At 39.7% G+C, this 16541-nt stretch overlaps 1 protein-coding gene across 1 annotated transcript; it reads left to right on the top strand.

Moving 5' to 3' along the window:
* Window positions 1-1542: 1542 nt before the first annotated feature.
* Window positions 1543-16286, top strand: LOC107838300 (potassium/sodium hyperpolarization-activated cyclic nucleotide-gated channel 2-like). Its single transcript, XM_016680254.1, has 4 exons — window positions 1543-1786; window positions 2797-3037; window positions 7101-7265; window positions 11463-16286. The coding sequence occupies exons 1-4, from the start codon at window positions 1661-1663 to the stop codon at window positions 12425-12427; spliced, it is 1497 nt and encodes a 498-aa protein (XP_016535740.1). The 5' UTR covers window positions 1543-1660; the 3' UTR covers window positions 12428-16286.
* Window positions 16287-16541: the final 255 nt, after the last annotated feature.

The raw sequence follows: 16541 nt of genomic DNA, 5'->3' as shown, positions 1-16541 counted from the left end.
CACACACACACACCCACCCCCCCCACACACACACACAGACACCAAGCAGTTTTCCCCTGATGTTGGAAGCCTCAGAGTAGATTAAGCAGCATGCTATTTCCAGAACGTATTCAGGCTTGAAATGTGATATGGTCAGTTAGGAGAGCTAGACATTAAGGTACCGTTTGATGCGGATGAAAGTAACTGTGGTCAGTATGTGATCCATTGAGTTTAATTTGACCCTCCACTGAGATTTGCTCACTGGAGGGTCCTGGAGCCAGCCGCTGAGTTCAAGTGAAAGTAATACTTTTGCAAGGCTGTATATACATAGATGATGTATTTTTCAACTCCAGCATAAATAAGACACATCTTCATTTTCCTATGAACATCAATACATTAACTAGAATAATAACTTTCTGTTCATCCATCCATCCAACCACGATTATTCTTGCAAGGTTTCAAGTTCTGGGTCCTATTCCAGCAGCCATTGGGCGAGGGCCAGTGGCTGTGTTTCCTGTGTGTAACGACTTGTGACACACACAGGAAAAACAACCTTGCCAACAGCGATGAAATATATCCGATCATGGATTGTTTGCATGTATGAAAAGAAGGATCATCAGTATATTTTAATGCGCATTTGTTCTGTGAAAAAGAAGAGAGGAAAGAAGAAGAAGAACTCGTGCATGTCACCGCCATCCAGAGAAATTGTGAGGTCGTCTGTGATTACCATGTACAGTCACAGCTCACAGCTGATTTCTCTAAACACAGGGAAGCAGAATAAATTCTCACGGGCTTCACAGCGCTGTCGTGATTCCTTAACACTTTTATTATAGCTTCTCTCTCCATAACACATCTGGGTCATGCGGCCCTTGTGTGAGCAGGAAATTGAACTCATCAATAAGGGGAAAAGTATGGTTTACAGCTTTTTTTTTAAGGGGAGAGGAATCTATTTCACAATCTACTCAATTTTCAGTTAATGTCTGTCACATGAAATCTGAATTTCCCAGTTCTAAATCAGAAAATAAAACGTAACATTAAGACATTTCTATCTTATGTTCAAAAAATTATGTCATTACTGATGCTGACATTGGTAAACGCAAAGCAAGAGCTGATGAGTGTTGATGCATAATGTTGTGTTTCAGCGCAGGCTGCATGGTTTGAAGCTGAAGTTGCGTAGAGATAATTGCATGAAGGCTGATTAGCTAATTAACCAACTTGACCATGAACCAGCAAATCATAGCAACTTCATTTTGAAATCAAAACCTCAACAAAATGGCCAAGGTTTATTTACTTATTTATTTTTATGTATTTGTTTATTTCATTCATTTTCAGCTTAAAGTGATCGTGTCACATGTTAACATAAACAAAAGTTCTGGATTAAAATAAGCAGTTTGAAGAAGAAAAATTACTCCTTTTTATTTAGTTTAATTGGTTGATAGTCAACAGAATCCATATTTATTCTTCCAAACACAACAAACAATGATAAGTAATCTTTAAACAAAGGAAGGCAATAAGTCCTTATACGTACTGAGGCAAGATGGCCGTAATGCCAGATAAACCTCTCAAACTGCTGACAGTTGTGTCTCTAATCCCTGTTCACATTGATCCATCCATCTGATTTTCCTCTTTTCAACCTCTCCCCACTCTCACCATCTTCTAGTACAAGCAAGTGGAGCAGTACATGTCATTCCACAAACTGCCGGCTGACTTCCGACAGAAAATCCACGATTACTACGAGCACAGATACCAAGGGAAGATGTTCGACGAGGAGAGCATCCTGGAGGAGCTAAACGAGCCTCTGAGAGAAGTACGAGAAAAGTCATACTATTTCTATGGATAGGTTGATGGCTGTTTAGATGTCTGTTCCCACATATCCAAAAACAACAACAACAACAAAAAAAAAAAAAGTTTTTCAGCCACAAGACCAGAGTAACTCAAACAAACTTCAAATTGCTGTAGATGAACGATAATAAGCTGAATATTCAGTGCTAAGGTAATGTAACCAAAAGTGTTTGGATTTGAGCTGTTATTCGGTCGCAGTTTCCAGGCGTTTAATTAAAACTAAATCAGATTTACTTTTTTCACCCCAAGAGAAGTTTCTATAACTTGCTTCACACTGGGATAATGTTTGGCATTAAATATTTAAGGTTTACAGAAAGAGTTGGCAATATGCCCGACCTCAACCCTAGTCAACCAGAAATGGCCTAATGATGATTCCTGGTATAAACTCTGATAAATGTGGACCTAATACAGGTTGTTTGTAGCTGTGAGACAATCTGTCATTCTTGATTTTGTTTTTTTTGTTGTTTTTTTTTCAAAACCCCATTCAAAGATCAAGTTGATCTGAAACAAAATAAAAATGCAGAACAGGATGCGATTTCTTTCATTTCAAACAGAAAGCTTGTAAGCAGCTTCTGGGTCTTTTAAGCCAGCTGGTAAGCAGTGCGCAGCAACAGGTGGATCAACCGCTAAAGAAAGCTGCACACTTCTCTGGCATCTTCATTAAAAAGACCCTAAGCCACGATATATTTTTCTGTTTGTGCAAGTCTGCAAATATTCCTCTTTTTATGCATACAAAGGCATGCAGAAGCCATGTGTGACTTGAATTTTCATCAAAAAATAGTTTTGTTTTGTTTTTTTCTGCTTAGCTGAAATGAATGTTGGAAACAGCTGAAATGTACCAGGTAGATCTAATTCAGATCAATTGTGATTTAATGTATTAGAGGATTAACTGTGATTCAGTAAAGGCACCGTTTCAGTTTTGTTGCATTTTTACACATGCGTTATGGTCTCAGTTTCTCCGTCTTCACCTCTTAGGAAATTGTCAACTTCAATTGCCGTAAGCTGGTGGCCTCCATGCCGCTGTTTGCCAACGCCGACCCGAACTTTGTGACAGCCATGCTGACCAAGCTGAGGTTTGAAGTCTTCCAGCCAGGAGACTACATCATCAGAGAAGGCACCATTGGCAAGAAGATGTACTTCATTCAGCACGGGGTGGTGAGCGTCCTGACCAAAGGGAGCATCGGCATGAAGCTCATGGACGGCTCCTACTTTGGCGGTGCGTCGCTTTATCGCATCGTTATTGCTCTGGCTTGCTTTCTGAATTCTCTGCGCCTAAAATTGATATTTCCATACTTTGCTGTGAAACAAAACAATACCCTGTCATTTTGAAATGCTAACACGTTAGCCTTCTCCAGCTGATTTCATACTAAATGATTCTTCCCTGACTTTACCCAACATGCAGATGCTCTGAACCGATGGTCACATGACCTTTTTATTAACACCCTGTAGTTAAACACTGTGTGCTGAATTGTTAGCATCGGGTCCTTACTGCAGCAGATCAGAGTTCACTGATGTGAAAGATGCCCTTAGCACTGTTGCATTAACCCAAGTGCACAGCATGCTCTTGTGCACGCACATCCAATTAAAAATAACTAATTAGCTTAGAGGAACTGTGTCTATGGAGCCATGTGTGATGTCTGATAAAAGGAGTTTATAAGCTGTGCCTGTCAACAAAGAATACGTCACTTTTATCCTTGGATTGGAGGGACAGCAGGATCACCATGTACCATGTGGGATAGAATCACTAAATCACTTTGTGGAAGTGTGCATAAATGGTGAGTTTAATGCGACAATGTAACCTGTGTCCTCTATTACCAGTAGATACCAGCAGATTATGGAAAGTAGGTGGGAGAGTTAGTTAAGTCTAAATTCAGTCAAGTCCCCAGATTTAGATTTAAGGTCATTTTCTAAGCTTACTAAGAAGTTTTTTTATGACATAATATTATTTAATAATATTGATGTTTTAGAGATGCTGCCTTTTAATTCAAATCTTTCGCTGAGTACTGAATTTTTTTTAGCAGAAACACCTTAGCAAAATGACTGAAGCTCAACCAGATTGGATGTAGAGCATCTGTACAGATCCATCTTTAAATCTTAGCAGATTCTAGATTTGGACTTTGACTTGGTCATCCTAACACATCAATAAGATCGGAGCGAGGAGGTTGCTCTTTTCTGCACAGAATGAGCCACAACAACAATACCTACGTATTAACAACTCTTCAAACTCCAAAAAGCAATAGAAAATTTGTGCAGGTGAAGTTGTATTATTTTGCACCACCGCCCTTTGTTTCTAATGCCTCCCTGTTCAACGGCCCATATGGGCCATATCAAAATCTGCAGCCAGTAATTGGACATCTCCATATGCTACAAATAACTCCAGCTATAAATCCTTCACACTAAAAGGTGCCAAAACAGCTGCTGCAATTGTTCTTCAAAATATGAAAACTATCCATTAATTCTGGATTCAAGTTTCTTTAATAGAACTTTTGCTTTCTTAGTTCCCAGTGTGCTATATATCCTGTTCACCTGCCATGACTACATGAAGATAATGCAAAGCTGAGGGTTGGGGTTAGGCTTTAATTTATATATCATATATTTTACTTTTCTATATATACTGCTCAAAAAATAAAGGGAACATTTCACTTTAATTCTGTGTGTGGCTCCAAATCCAGGCCTCCATTGGTTAATAAATTTGATTTCCATTGATGATTTTTGTGTGATTTTGTTGTCAGCACATTCAACTTTGTACAGAACAAAGTATTCAATGAGAATATTTCATTCATTCAGATCTAGGATGTGTTATTTGAGTGTTCCCTCTATTTTTTGAGCAGTGTATATAATATATTATATATAACATTGTTTTCTGAATGTTTTGGTCTTGCACGAAAAAACAAAACATAGAGCCTCTGGTAGAGGGATAAAGGTAATGGGTCCGAGATGTGCTCATGAAAATTCATGTTCCTGTTAACGTCCACTCTGAATTTCCAGTATTTCTCTGCATTCGTCGTCGTCTTTAAGGATGGCGCTGTGAACTACAACTGGCCACCTGGTGGTATGAACAATTTATTCAGCCCTCGTGGTTTCATTAGCGTTATTATCCTTTCAACGCACTGCCCGTTGGCCACTAATGATGCTGGCAATATGCAAATGCGTGCATTATGAGAGACCACAAAGATCCCAGGTGAGGGTTTATGAAATTATGTCTTGGCCAGTTTGCGAACAGTAACTCACACAGAAAGTGGAGCGCCAAAACGTTCTCACTCATTATTGTGGGATAGATTTTAAAGAGGTCCCAAGTACGGTGGCCCTGAGGTGCACCGTACCCAAGAGAATATCTGGGAAAAAAATATTCCATAAATGGATGGCATTCAAATCAATTGCCGACACACCTGGATGTGGCCGTCCAAGCAAGTTCAGAGACGGGTAGATTGTCACAGGAAGCGTCTCACTAAAGTCATTTCCTGCACTTTGGGACAGGGTGTCCTACTTTTTCCTCATTTGACAAACTTATTGTATAAGTATATTTTGTTTCACATCAAAACACAGTTACATTTTGGTATTTAAGTGCAGATAAATCACTTTTGTTTCAAAATACAACAAAGGAGATTAGGTATGTGACCATTTCTTTAAAAAACTAAACATTTAAATAAGGTATCCTGTTTTTTTTTTTGTTTTTTTTTTCATGATGGTAAATGAGAACCGACACTTGTACGAACTCTATCACATAAAAAAAGTGTATTTATTTGCATTAAATGTGTAATTTATGTGAAAATTCACTCTTATAGGGCAATCTAAGATTAAAAATTTTTGACTGCAATTTTAAATTAACTTTTTTAATATTTTATCCCTTGAGGGAAATGAGCCATAATGATTATGTTTTTAATTACACGTGCTTTCTATCCACAGTTTTCTATCCACAATTGGATAGAAAATTTTTTAACTATTTTGAATAGTTAGCTGAGCTTCATGTACTAACTTATAACTAAGATCAATTGCAATGCATGTATGACTGCGTTGAAATCATTTTCAATCATTTCTCGAGTCACTTTTAAAGTGACTCGAGACGATATTTGTTGTGGATTGGCACTATATAGACAAACTGAATTAAATTACATTTTATACATTTTGCAAAACAACCCTTAGTGAATTTACTAATTGTGGTCAGCTTGAATTGGGCTGATACTTTTCCCAAGGTTATCAGTCTAGATTTTTCCTGTAGATCAAAAGATTTGAGCTCCATGAAGCAAAGGACTGAACGCTTACAGCAAGCAAAAGTTCTCAAATTTGAATTTAACTTTGCTTCAACCAACCAAACACATAACCTAGCTGTGCATCTGACTGATTTTGAAGAAACTCATTTGCTTCCATCAGAGAAATGCATCACCCTGTGTGCTATAATTTGTAAAGATGGGTCAGTTGGACGGTCTGCAGAGAATATATTTGATTTATTCAGCAATAAGTAAATCTACAATATAGTTCTTTCAGCAGAAGATGGAAGAGTTACGCACAAATAAGTAATACCAGATTGTTGCTCAGTGTTTTGTTTTACTAAAACACTTTACTGTAATACAAAACTTTCTCAAACTCCTCATCTGTTGAGAGACAACACACGTTTTCCAAAAAAGAACAAACAAACCTCTAAGAGAGAGATTATTGTTTGGACGATCATCCGGTTGCTAATGGTGAGTGGGGTTGTGTTTATAAAATGATGTCAAAATACCTCAGGCACTCACGGTTTATTTTAGTGCAGAACCTTTATTTAGTTTCTTAATGGAGTATTCTTCTGATTTGTTATTCTCTCCCTTTTCCGCTGAGAGTCACAGGAGGTCAACCTTTAAAGGCGAGGGAAAAGGAGGGCATGTGGTTGTCAAGACAACAGTCAGCCCCAGCCCTCAAAAAAAGTAGAGCTACGGGTAAAAAAAAAACAGTTACTGAAGGAAAGGAGGAGGAACAAGTGAAGTAATGAAGCTTAGCTGCACATCTCTAAATTTAGTGCTTCCTTAACACAGCTGTCAGTGCAGTGCAAACACACGTTTTTGTTAGTTGGTCAAAATAATTATGCATAACTCCTGTAACGGAAAATCACTGCGATTTGGATCACATATTTGCTCACTGCCTTCGTTCTTCTTCAGCGGGGGAAAAAAAAGGTTAGGATTTGTTTCAATGCGGTGCTTCACTTTCGGAGCCCTTCTCACTTCCTGACGGCCTAAAATCTGTCAGTCTGGGCAATTTTCTGGTTTCTAGTCATGCGTTTATATTCCCTTTTTTCTCCCCTCCAGAGATCTGTCTGCTGACCCGAGGCAGAAGGACAGCCAGTGTTCGAGCTGACACCTACTGCCGCCTGTACTCTCTCTCGGTGGACAATTTCAATGAAGTGCTGGAAGAGTATCCCATGATGAGGAGGGCCTTTGAGACGGTTGCCATCGACCGACTGGACCGGATAGGTAAGGCCATCATGTTGTTGGACGAACAGAAGCAGTGGAAGACTTTAGCGTTCATTTTTATCAGCAGTAATTGGTCGTTCAGTGTAGAAGTGTCAGTTCAATATGGTTATGTACATCATATTGACAATCCTAAAATGTATGTAGTGAAAAAACAACTCTACAATAATCTAATGGGGAAAATAAAAGTGGGTAGAAGATTTTCTGTCTCTTTATTTGTCAAGAAATCCTTTAATTTGGAACTAATTTTAAAATGATACCAGGCCTATTTGGTGAGTTTACATTAATATTTAGATCTGAGTCCATAACACCAGCCATTTTTTTGGTAGTTGTTAGATGCATTAAGTCTAGTTGTGTCTGAATGTGTCTACTCGAACAAACTTTTGGTCAATTATCTTTTTTTTTTACACAAATATAGAAAGAGCAAGTAAGCTGATCCCATAAGATTCATTCATAAAATGCAGTGATGGGAGGTATTTTTTTATTTATGAGATGTCTGTTTCAAAAACACTGGTCTGTCTGACAACTGTGACAGCATTGCGGGAAGTGACACTTAGACATTCTTTGTTTATGTTGTCATGTCTCAATGCTTTCAGTGAATATTTCCCTCCAAAGTTAAAACACACACACACACATGCACACTCACACACTCTGTTATCTTTCTTCACAATGTGAACAACTCCTTCTGGAGGTCAGCTGTGCTGCTATTTGTCGCATGACCACATTTGACATGTGTACCAAAAGCTCCGCTGCCGCCACCTGTCAGGTGTTGCCATAGCAACCAAATTTTGTGCACGAGTACCCCTTCGGTTTGACAGCTCACTTATTTGGGGGAAAACCTGCGCGTCTGTTTCAAGGCATAACCAGCAGCCACACAGTTCCTCTAGGCTCCTCACGTGCATTTTGCGAGTCAATCGGTAGTCACACGTGCTTTTCTTTTTTGTTTCGTCAACAGTACCTTTAAATAAAGATAAATTAAGTGTTTGTGGAAAGGGGCGAATGTCTGATATATTGCTGATGCAATATGTGTCCTTCTATTTTAATGGTTACCAGACGTCTACCAGAAACACTCACTCATAAGCTGCAGGCTTGAGCCGAAGAAGCTATTTTACAGCGGCAGAATACTTGACAGGAAAGTGTTGTTGTGAAAGCAGTGATTCAAAGGGCACGTTTATACTGTAGGTTTCCATTAAATTCTAGAAATGAGGCAGCTTTGTCGAACCAACTCATTCAAAAGAGCCATAATCTTAGTTTTAATCAATTGTGGCATGAAAGAGTGCTTTATTTATAGAGCACTTTTATCAGTCACAAAGCATCTAGTTGTATTTCATCACTCCTCAGCAGAGGCCCTTTGCAGGCAAATGACTACATTTTCTTTTTAATTTTAGTTTTCTCGGGTGTATGAAAAGAAATACTATCACAATAGCCCAGAGAAAAGCTGCTTTTCATCACACCTTTGCACATCAACCTTGCATTTCAATGGCATATGGTGATGCACAACATTAACTAGTAACACTTCAGCATAACCTCTTCATCTTTTACTATATCTTACATAATTTCACCTCCAGCACCTCTAGCACCTATACATTTACATGGCTGTATGGTGTAAGATTAAAAATGTATTAGTCTGACAGCAGGATTTGCCAATTTTCTATGGGTGACAGTACACTATGTGTGGATTCCTTTAGCTTTCGCTCCATATTTTACAAGAGTGTGTAGCACTAAGGTTACATTTCATCACCTTCTTAAAATAATGGCCTAAGTAATTTTTTGCTAAAAGCAATTTTCTTGCCCAAGTTATCTTGAGGCAATGAAAAGGGGGTGGTTTGTTTTGCCAAAATGACTTTTAGCAAAAAATTACTTAGTCCATTATTTTAGGAAGATGACCATTTGTGAGCCATGAATTTTCAGTTTTCAGTCCATGCAATACGCCAGGTCGAAGAATTAAGATCTATCTTGCAACTATCTTGCAGTGTTGCTTCTCACAAAAACCATATGGACCAGAGCAGAATAAGACATATTCACCTTGATGTTGAAATGACATCTAACCTTTCTATTCAGTTTTCTAGCACGTTTTCTGCAAAGAGATCCAAGCTGACGGCCACCGACACAACACATCATATGTGCTGCTGAAGCTCAACAACAAAACTCAATTCAAGTCTACCTGATGTTTGCTCTCATAGTATCTAAAATATGACAAATTTTAAATCATTGGGATGCAGCTAAGAAGGCTAACATGTCAAAATGTACAAATCCCGCCTTTGTCCCAGCCATTCATCCCTCTCCCCTTCTTCCCACATTTTACAAGAAAGAAACGGATGAGGGAAAGATGGGGATGGGAATTGTTAGATGGATTAGTGTGGTGTCTGCAGTTATGCAAGCCCTGTTCTGTCCTGTTGTGGTGAAGAAAGAGCTAAGCCAAAAGGTGAAGCTCTCAATTCTCCGGCCAACCTACATCTCCACCTTCATTTATGGTCACAAGTTCTGAGTAGTGACGCTGAGAGTGAGGCCGTGGATACAAGCGGCCGAAATGAGCTTCCTCCGCATGGTATCCAGCTCTCTCTTAAAGACAGGGTGGGCAGCTTAGATATTCGAGAGCGACTCAGAGTAGAGACACCAAGAAGAGCCAGTAGAGGCGGCTTGGGTATCTGGTCAGGATGCATCCTGGACGCCCCGCTGGTTTGAGGGGCTCCTGCCACCTCCCACCAGGAGGACATTCACAGGAAGACCTAGGGTACTCTGGAGGGACTATGTTTCTCAGCTGACCTGGGAAGGTCTTGGGATTTTCCCAGAGGAGCTGCCCCAAATTACTGGGGACAGTGAAGTCTGGACTTCTCTGCTTAGGCTGCTGCTCCTCGGACCCAATCCTGGATTAAGTGAAACGTAATAGATGGATGGATGGAAAATCTAGATTTTCATCTGAACCTTATTCTCCTTCTTAAACAGCCAGCATGTTTAGTTTGGGTGCTTCGTCTCACCATTAGCGACCTTTCCTCAGTTCTCAAAGTATCGTTCTCACAAAGCACCTGGCCTCCTTGGCCTCGTCTCCAACACACTTTGTACTTGCTAATTGATAGGAAACTCAGACACATTCATCTCTAACGCCCATCTCAGTAAATTGGTAGTGTCTTGGCTAGTTCCTATTATCCTTTTATCTTAATCGCCACAGCTGCGGCTTGACCCTATCAGACCCTCTGCTCGAACTCACACCTGCTTTCACGAATTTAATTGGTACAGCTTTGTAAACTGCTCCGCAAGGAACTTACTCCACAGTCACCTCCTTTCATTTTGATCTTTAAATTCTCCAAAACCAAACTTACATTTGACATTTGTTGAGGCCCCAGCTGGGTCGTTGAAGGTTCACGACCGACTCTTGCGTGTTTAGAGGAAGCCTAAATCAGTGGTTCCCAAATGTGCCGTTCTGCTTCTGTTCCACAGATGACAGTAGAAAATACTGGTTACTCCCGCTCTTTGTTGACGCTATAATTAGTAAGTAAATGGTACAATTTCCATATAAGAAAACATGAACAGCCTAAGTATTGGTTACTTTTATCTATTATGGGATAATTTTAGTTAAAAATATAATCTACAGACAAGTTAACATTTACCAATAACTATTTTTTTTAATGTAATTTAATGTAATTTCTGAAGAGGTTTTCTAGATCCCATACTCATTAATTTGTGACCCCAAACTTTGCATGGCTAGGTTGCTTCAAGATAAAAGACTTCTTGCTGTCTTTTGTTTTGAGTTTTCTCCACCTACTCTATGAATACTTCATGCGTTGTTTATTCATCACTGCTTCAGAGGACATTTTTAACATCCCCCTGTTGGCAATGCTACTGTACCTATCTGTTACAGAGCATCGCATGTCTTGAATTTTATAGTGATGCTATAAATATCTGCTACTGTTAGGCCATCTACTATAACAGTCGCCGAAGGTTGACTTCAGGAATGAAATCTGCTGTCCAACTGCCTCAAAATTACCATCAATACCTTCACATCCTGGGCCTATAAAAATACTTTTGGAATGACAACTGCTGGATTGCTCTTTGTATCATGGACTTTACTTTGGCGTTGCACCTTCATGACACTCCTGCAATGTATTTCCATGCTACAATGATGTAGGTTAATGTTCTCTTCTGTTGCAACACAGAATAAACTTCAACTACACATAAATATTCTGTGTTCATGTCTTGCAGGCAAGAAGAACTCAATCCTGATGCACAAAGTTCAGCACGATCTCAACTCCGGTGTTTTCAACAACCATGAGAATGAGATGATTCAGGAGATAGTCAAATATGATCGGGAGATGGTTCAGCAAGTGGATGTGCCACTGCCAAGGGCAATGTCCATGACCCCTCCGCTCCCCGGCGGGATCTTTGCTCCTCCTGGCTCCTCCGCTCAGCCTAGAGACTCGGCAATCGCCACCCTGCAGCAAGCCGTGGCGATGAATTTTTGTAACCCCATGCAAGGAAACTCAGTAGGAGCAGGGCCCTTGCAGTCTCCTAGGATGGTGAGGAGATTCCAGGTGATGCCGAATGTATCCAGCCCGGTCTCTGCTTCTCCGCTCCAGTCGCAACTCCTTGCCTCCGGTGCCTTTGCTCCAGTCTTGGCCAGCCCCACCGTTCAGAGTCCACTGGCTGCTGGAGGACGATCATTCCAGTATGGATCCAGTGCGCTGACCGGTCCGATATCAGGCTCCCAGCTATCTCTAGTTCAGCAGCATATCGCCAGTCCTGTACACCGGCCCAGCATGCATAAGAGCACCCATTCTTTGCACCTGGGCAGCCTGAGCCAAGATGTCAGGGCCCTGTCAGCATCTCAGCCCTCACTGCCTCATGAGGGGGTGCAACCAGCTGTCCCCAGTCCACCCCAGTCAATACAAGTTTCTTCCACTTCTATCGGACCCCCTCAGACGCCAATGGGCCCCGCAAGCATTCGGAGTGCAGTACCTCAAAGGGTGGTACTACCCCACCAAATGTCAGTGGGGGCCTTCCCCGTAGCATCTTTGCCTGGTTCTGCGCATGGGTTTGCAGCAGGGGTGGCAGTGGGTAGCGTGGGAACAGGTCAGGGGGACACGCTACCACCTAAAAAGGACTCAATAACGAGCCTTCCAGAGACAGACCACATGAAGGTGAGATCTAGGCTATCCTCAAACTTGTGATCTTAATCAAACTGTTCTAGCAGGAGTGACTGAACGAGGAACACGATCACAGGAACACGTTCCTCTTCTTTTTCCAAGTTTGACTATCTGAATGTATGAATGTTGAGCGAGCTGGTAGCATCCAAAATATATGAATCTAATGACGTTTGATTCTACAACACAGAGATGTTTCTACTCACAGGTGTAGTTGCACAGATAAGTAAAAGTAAAGTAGCATATTTCACAGCATAGCTAACAATATATTCTTCAGTGTCCTCCCATTCTCCTCATACAATATAAACCTGAGGTCAGATGGTTTAAAACTGTTATTCAGGGAACTGCTTTAGACATCAGACATTGGAACTTAATTTGTGATTATTTACCGTAACTTCGTAATGTGCCAGAGCTCCTTTTAAACTGTTAGACTTTTTTGCTTCATTGTCCCTTTCAAGATATCTTTATCGACTTTTTGGGAAGCACAAATAATAACAACAACAAAAAAGAGACAATTTTTTGACTACCTTACGACAACGGTAAAAGCCATACTTCAGATAAAATATTATGATTGGACTGCTGACAGTATTAAGAAAATTATAATTTTACCGGCATTTCGACTAGCAGTGAAAATGTAATGCACAAAAAACCCCAAGATTCTTAAAAGGATAGTTTGGTTTTCAGTAGACAGCAATCAGAGCAAATTCAGATTGAAGAAGTAACCATACACAGAAAGAACTGATCCTTTGGCTTCATTCACACCAGACTGAGACTGGCTTATGGCCTCCAGACCCTACATGACTGTTAGAAGGTTGCTGAGTCAGGTAAAATCTCCATTTCAGTAGGCAGTGATAATCCTGCTGTGCCTTTAGTACTCATCAAATATGATTTTTTTTTACATTGTTTTCTTGCAAACTTACAGCCACAGGTGTCACATCTTCTCTGAGTTTCTTATCAGTCTATAAAATTAGTACATACATATTTGACACCATCGGTTTCAGTCTTACTATGGTTTTCTGAATCCTTTGTATCCCGAGTAATAATGCTAACTGGGTCCAACACTGTACAGACTGGCAAGTCTCTGGTGTGAGCTTAGTCTGGAGTGAAGGGAACCTTACCGAGACAGAAAGTAAATCATAGATTTTGTTAATTGATAGGATGTTATCACAAGGTACAATCGTTATGATGAGGTAAAGACTACTCTTAAACTCTTCACGTAACCCCACTATGAAAGAACCAAACTATTCAGTTAAGATCATGAGGGATGTTATAATCCATACTGAAACTACAGTGGTGGGATAAATGTGTGTGTTTTTTGTTTTCCAAAATAATTGATTTGTGCTCTAGTTATCCCCATGTTTGTTCACTTTAGAGTTCATAAATCTAAAGAGGTTGAGTTTTCAACCCTACATCACTATGCACCTTTCTGTTTTGTTTTTGAAGAAACATTTACTGGGTCAACAACACCCTTTCAACCACATGAAAGTCCTACTAGCAGCCAAAAATGTTACAGTAAATTATGCAAAGTTCGACAATTTGCTCATCAATATTGTTTTTTTTTTTTTTAAATAAACAAAAATATATATATAAATCTGTAACTTACTAGCCATGGTCAGAAAAAGGTTATCGACAATAAAGAAACATGCTTATATCTGTTGGATGTATCCAAAAAGTTTAATATACAAAGTTTGCTTCGGTCCTCTGCACTGACTAATCGGACTCAAATGCATCCCAGGAAGCAGTTCTTATTGCCCAGACTTGAACTGTGATTCACTGCCAGTTACAAACTAGAAACTTATTACAAGTTTAATCGTAAACCAGGGCCCCCTATCATTGCAATGTAAATTCATTCTTTTCTAATACTGAGTTTTCACTTGCCTTTAGTGGCCGTTTAGGCGATACATCTCTATGCCAAAGTCAATTCTCACAAATAATGAATCTCCTGTTACCGCCACAATTTAGATAAACAGCCAAGGACAGCGCTGATCCCTCGCAGGACGTATATTGCTGTGTGCCTCTGTCATTGATGCCTCAGCAAGAAATCATCGAATGCCACTGATTTGTGTCCAAAAGCGTTAGGAAGAAGACCCTTTTCTCCTGGACCTGACATGCTATTCACCTCAGCTCACGATTGGCTGAATCATTACAGGGTAATGAGAGTGGAAAATGGAATCCCTCAGGCCTGTTTGGGTCCGTTATTATCATCCTTCAGCTGGATTTTATTATACTGTGCCAATAATGAGTTCCTCTCCTATGATCATTTTGCATTTGCATCCTGTTTAGTCTGCGTTCTTGCACAGTCATCCACCTTGGGAGTTTCAAATTGGACAAAAAAAGTTGACGGTTTTAAAGTATTTTTATATAGTTTTTTTTTTTTTTTTTTAAGATCTATTGTGTTGTTTTTGTCTTGTGATTAAATTATGCCCACAGGAACTCATTTGGGTACTCCAAGGTAATTAATACAGGCTTGTTATGAGAATTGTGCTTATTTTACACTGTGTCCAGGGTGCATGGTCCTGGGATAGAAGACGCAGTTAGTGACCAAATTAGTTTTGGACCCAAGAGCAATGGTGCAGGGAAAAAGAAACTAAAACATGACTTACCATATAACAATAACAGTTCATGTATACATTCACTGAGCACCTTTTTGGGCACATCTGTTCAGTTGCTTGCTCACACAAATAAGTCAGGAAAAGACTTGGCAGCATTTCAGTGCTATTAGGAATCTAGTTGACTTTCAACACGACTTGAGTTCAAACCAATAACCTGCAAAGGGGAGGGAAGATGGTTTAAATAACTTTGGATTTACCATAGATTTTGGTGCCAGATGGGACAGAAACTGATGATCTACAGGGACTTTCACTCACAACTATCTTTGGGATTTCCAGTGAATAGTCTAGTTGTGTAGAAGGAATTCAACTTTTAAGGTTGCAACTGGTGCGTATGTTTTCTTGGCACATTTTGGACAATTTAGTGCTAATTGAGCATTGTTAAACACAACAATCCCCCTGAGCAGGACCACCTCTTTCCCTTATGGCCACAGTGTAGCCATCTTCCAGAAGGAACTGTACCGTGTCATAAAGCTCAATCTCAAACTAATTTCTTAGACTCTCTTCACAGTGGTGAACTCATTTGAGATATGGTGGATTGTCGAAATTTTAACTAAGGATGTCCAGCCAACAAATCTGCAGCAACTTTTGATCTGTCATTCCTAGAACTAGCCTGGTGTGCCTAATAAAGTGGGTAGTGAATGTAAATTCAGAGAACCATCACAAAGCTCCAGATATTGTATGAATTTTTTATTTTTTTGGACCAATAAAAAAACACAATAATTTTCATGAAACCCATCAGTTTAGAATTAAACCAAAGCTACAAATGATGCAGCTTTTGTTACACAAAACTCGCCCAACGCAGGTCAGATATCAGACCACTAAACGAATCCAGTCGATTCCTATGAATGTGACATTTGTGACTACAAGCAATAATGGTCTAATAGCAGACTGAGTGGCAACCTTATGCAGATGATACTCAATTATACTCTTGATTTGTCTGTGGAGATGTAACATTTTAAACCTTACACTGGTTTTTGAAACTTTACTGAAAACTTTGTGTTCGATGTTTCTTTTTGTAAGCAGATAATTCAGTTGAAACCACCATCCTTACTATGAATAACTTGACTGACATGGTTATTTCTATGTGTAAACATAGCTTGCATCATGTAATCAAGACTATTTATTTATGTAACCTGGTTCACTATTATTGTAGACCTATTAAAAAAAGGACATGTTGAAATAATTATTGTTTTTCTCTGACAGAAAGCATATTATGATCTGGACTGAACTGACCAATCTTAAGAATTAAAGCAAAAGAAAACGAGTTGACATGACAAAAGATGTATAACTTTGTTTTCTATACTTGTTTGCAGTACCACCAGGAGTTTCTGTAAAAGTCGTTCATCTGTCTGGTTTCCAGGTCGGTTTAGAAACTTGGCACACTGGCTCTCGGATTTTCCTCCAAAATTTTGGAAAAGTTTTGTTCAGTTTCCTTTTTCCTCTTTTTGCGACTTTGCAAACATATTTAGTGTTATATAAATGTCACAGAAACTCAGCTGTTCGACCCACAAGGCGTCAGTGAAGATAAC

This window comes from Poecilia formosa, unplaced genomic scaffold (assembly GCF_000485575.1).
Source record: "Poecilia formosa unplaced genomic scaffold, Poecilia_formosa-5.1.2 Scaffold237, whole genome shotgun sequence".
Taxonomy (NCBI): Eukaryota; Metazoa; Chordata; class Actinopteri; order Cyprinodontiformes; family Poeciliidae; genus Poecilia; species Poecilia formosa.
This window is presented reverse-complemented; position numbering and strand designations above follow the sequence as displayed.

Bases quoted from the DNA above. Each gene is read 5' to 3' on its own strand.
- LOC107838300 (XM_016680254.1), top strand. From the start codon at position 1,661: ATGTCATTCCACAAACTGCCGGCTGACTTCCGACAGAAAATCCACGAT. The intron at 1,787-2,796 runs GTACGAGAAAAG...TTCACCTCTTAG, and splicing joins TAAACGAGCCTCTGAGAGAA to GAAATTGTCAACTTCAATTG. The intron at 3,038-7,100 runs GTGCGTCGCTTT...TCTCCCCTCCAG, and splicing joins GGACGGCTCCTACTTTGGCG to AGATCTGTCTGCTGACCCGA.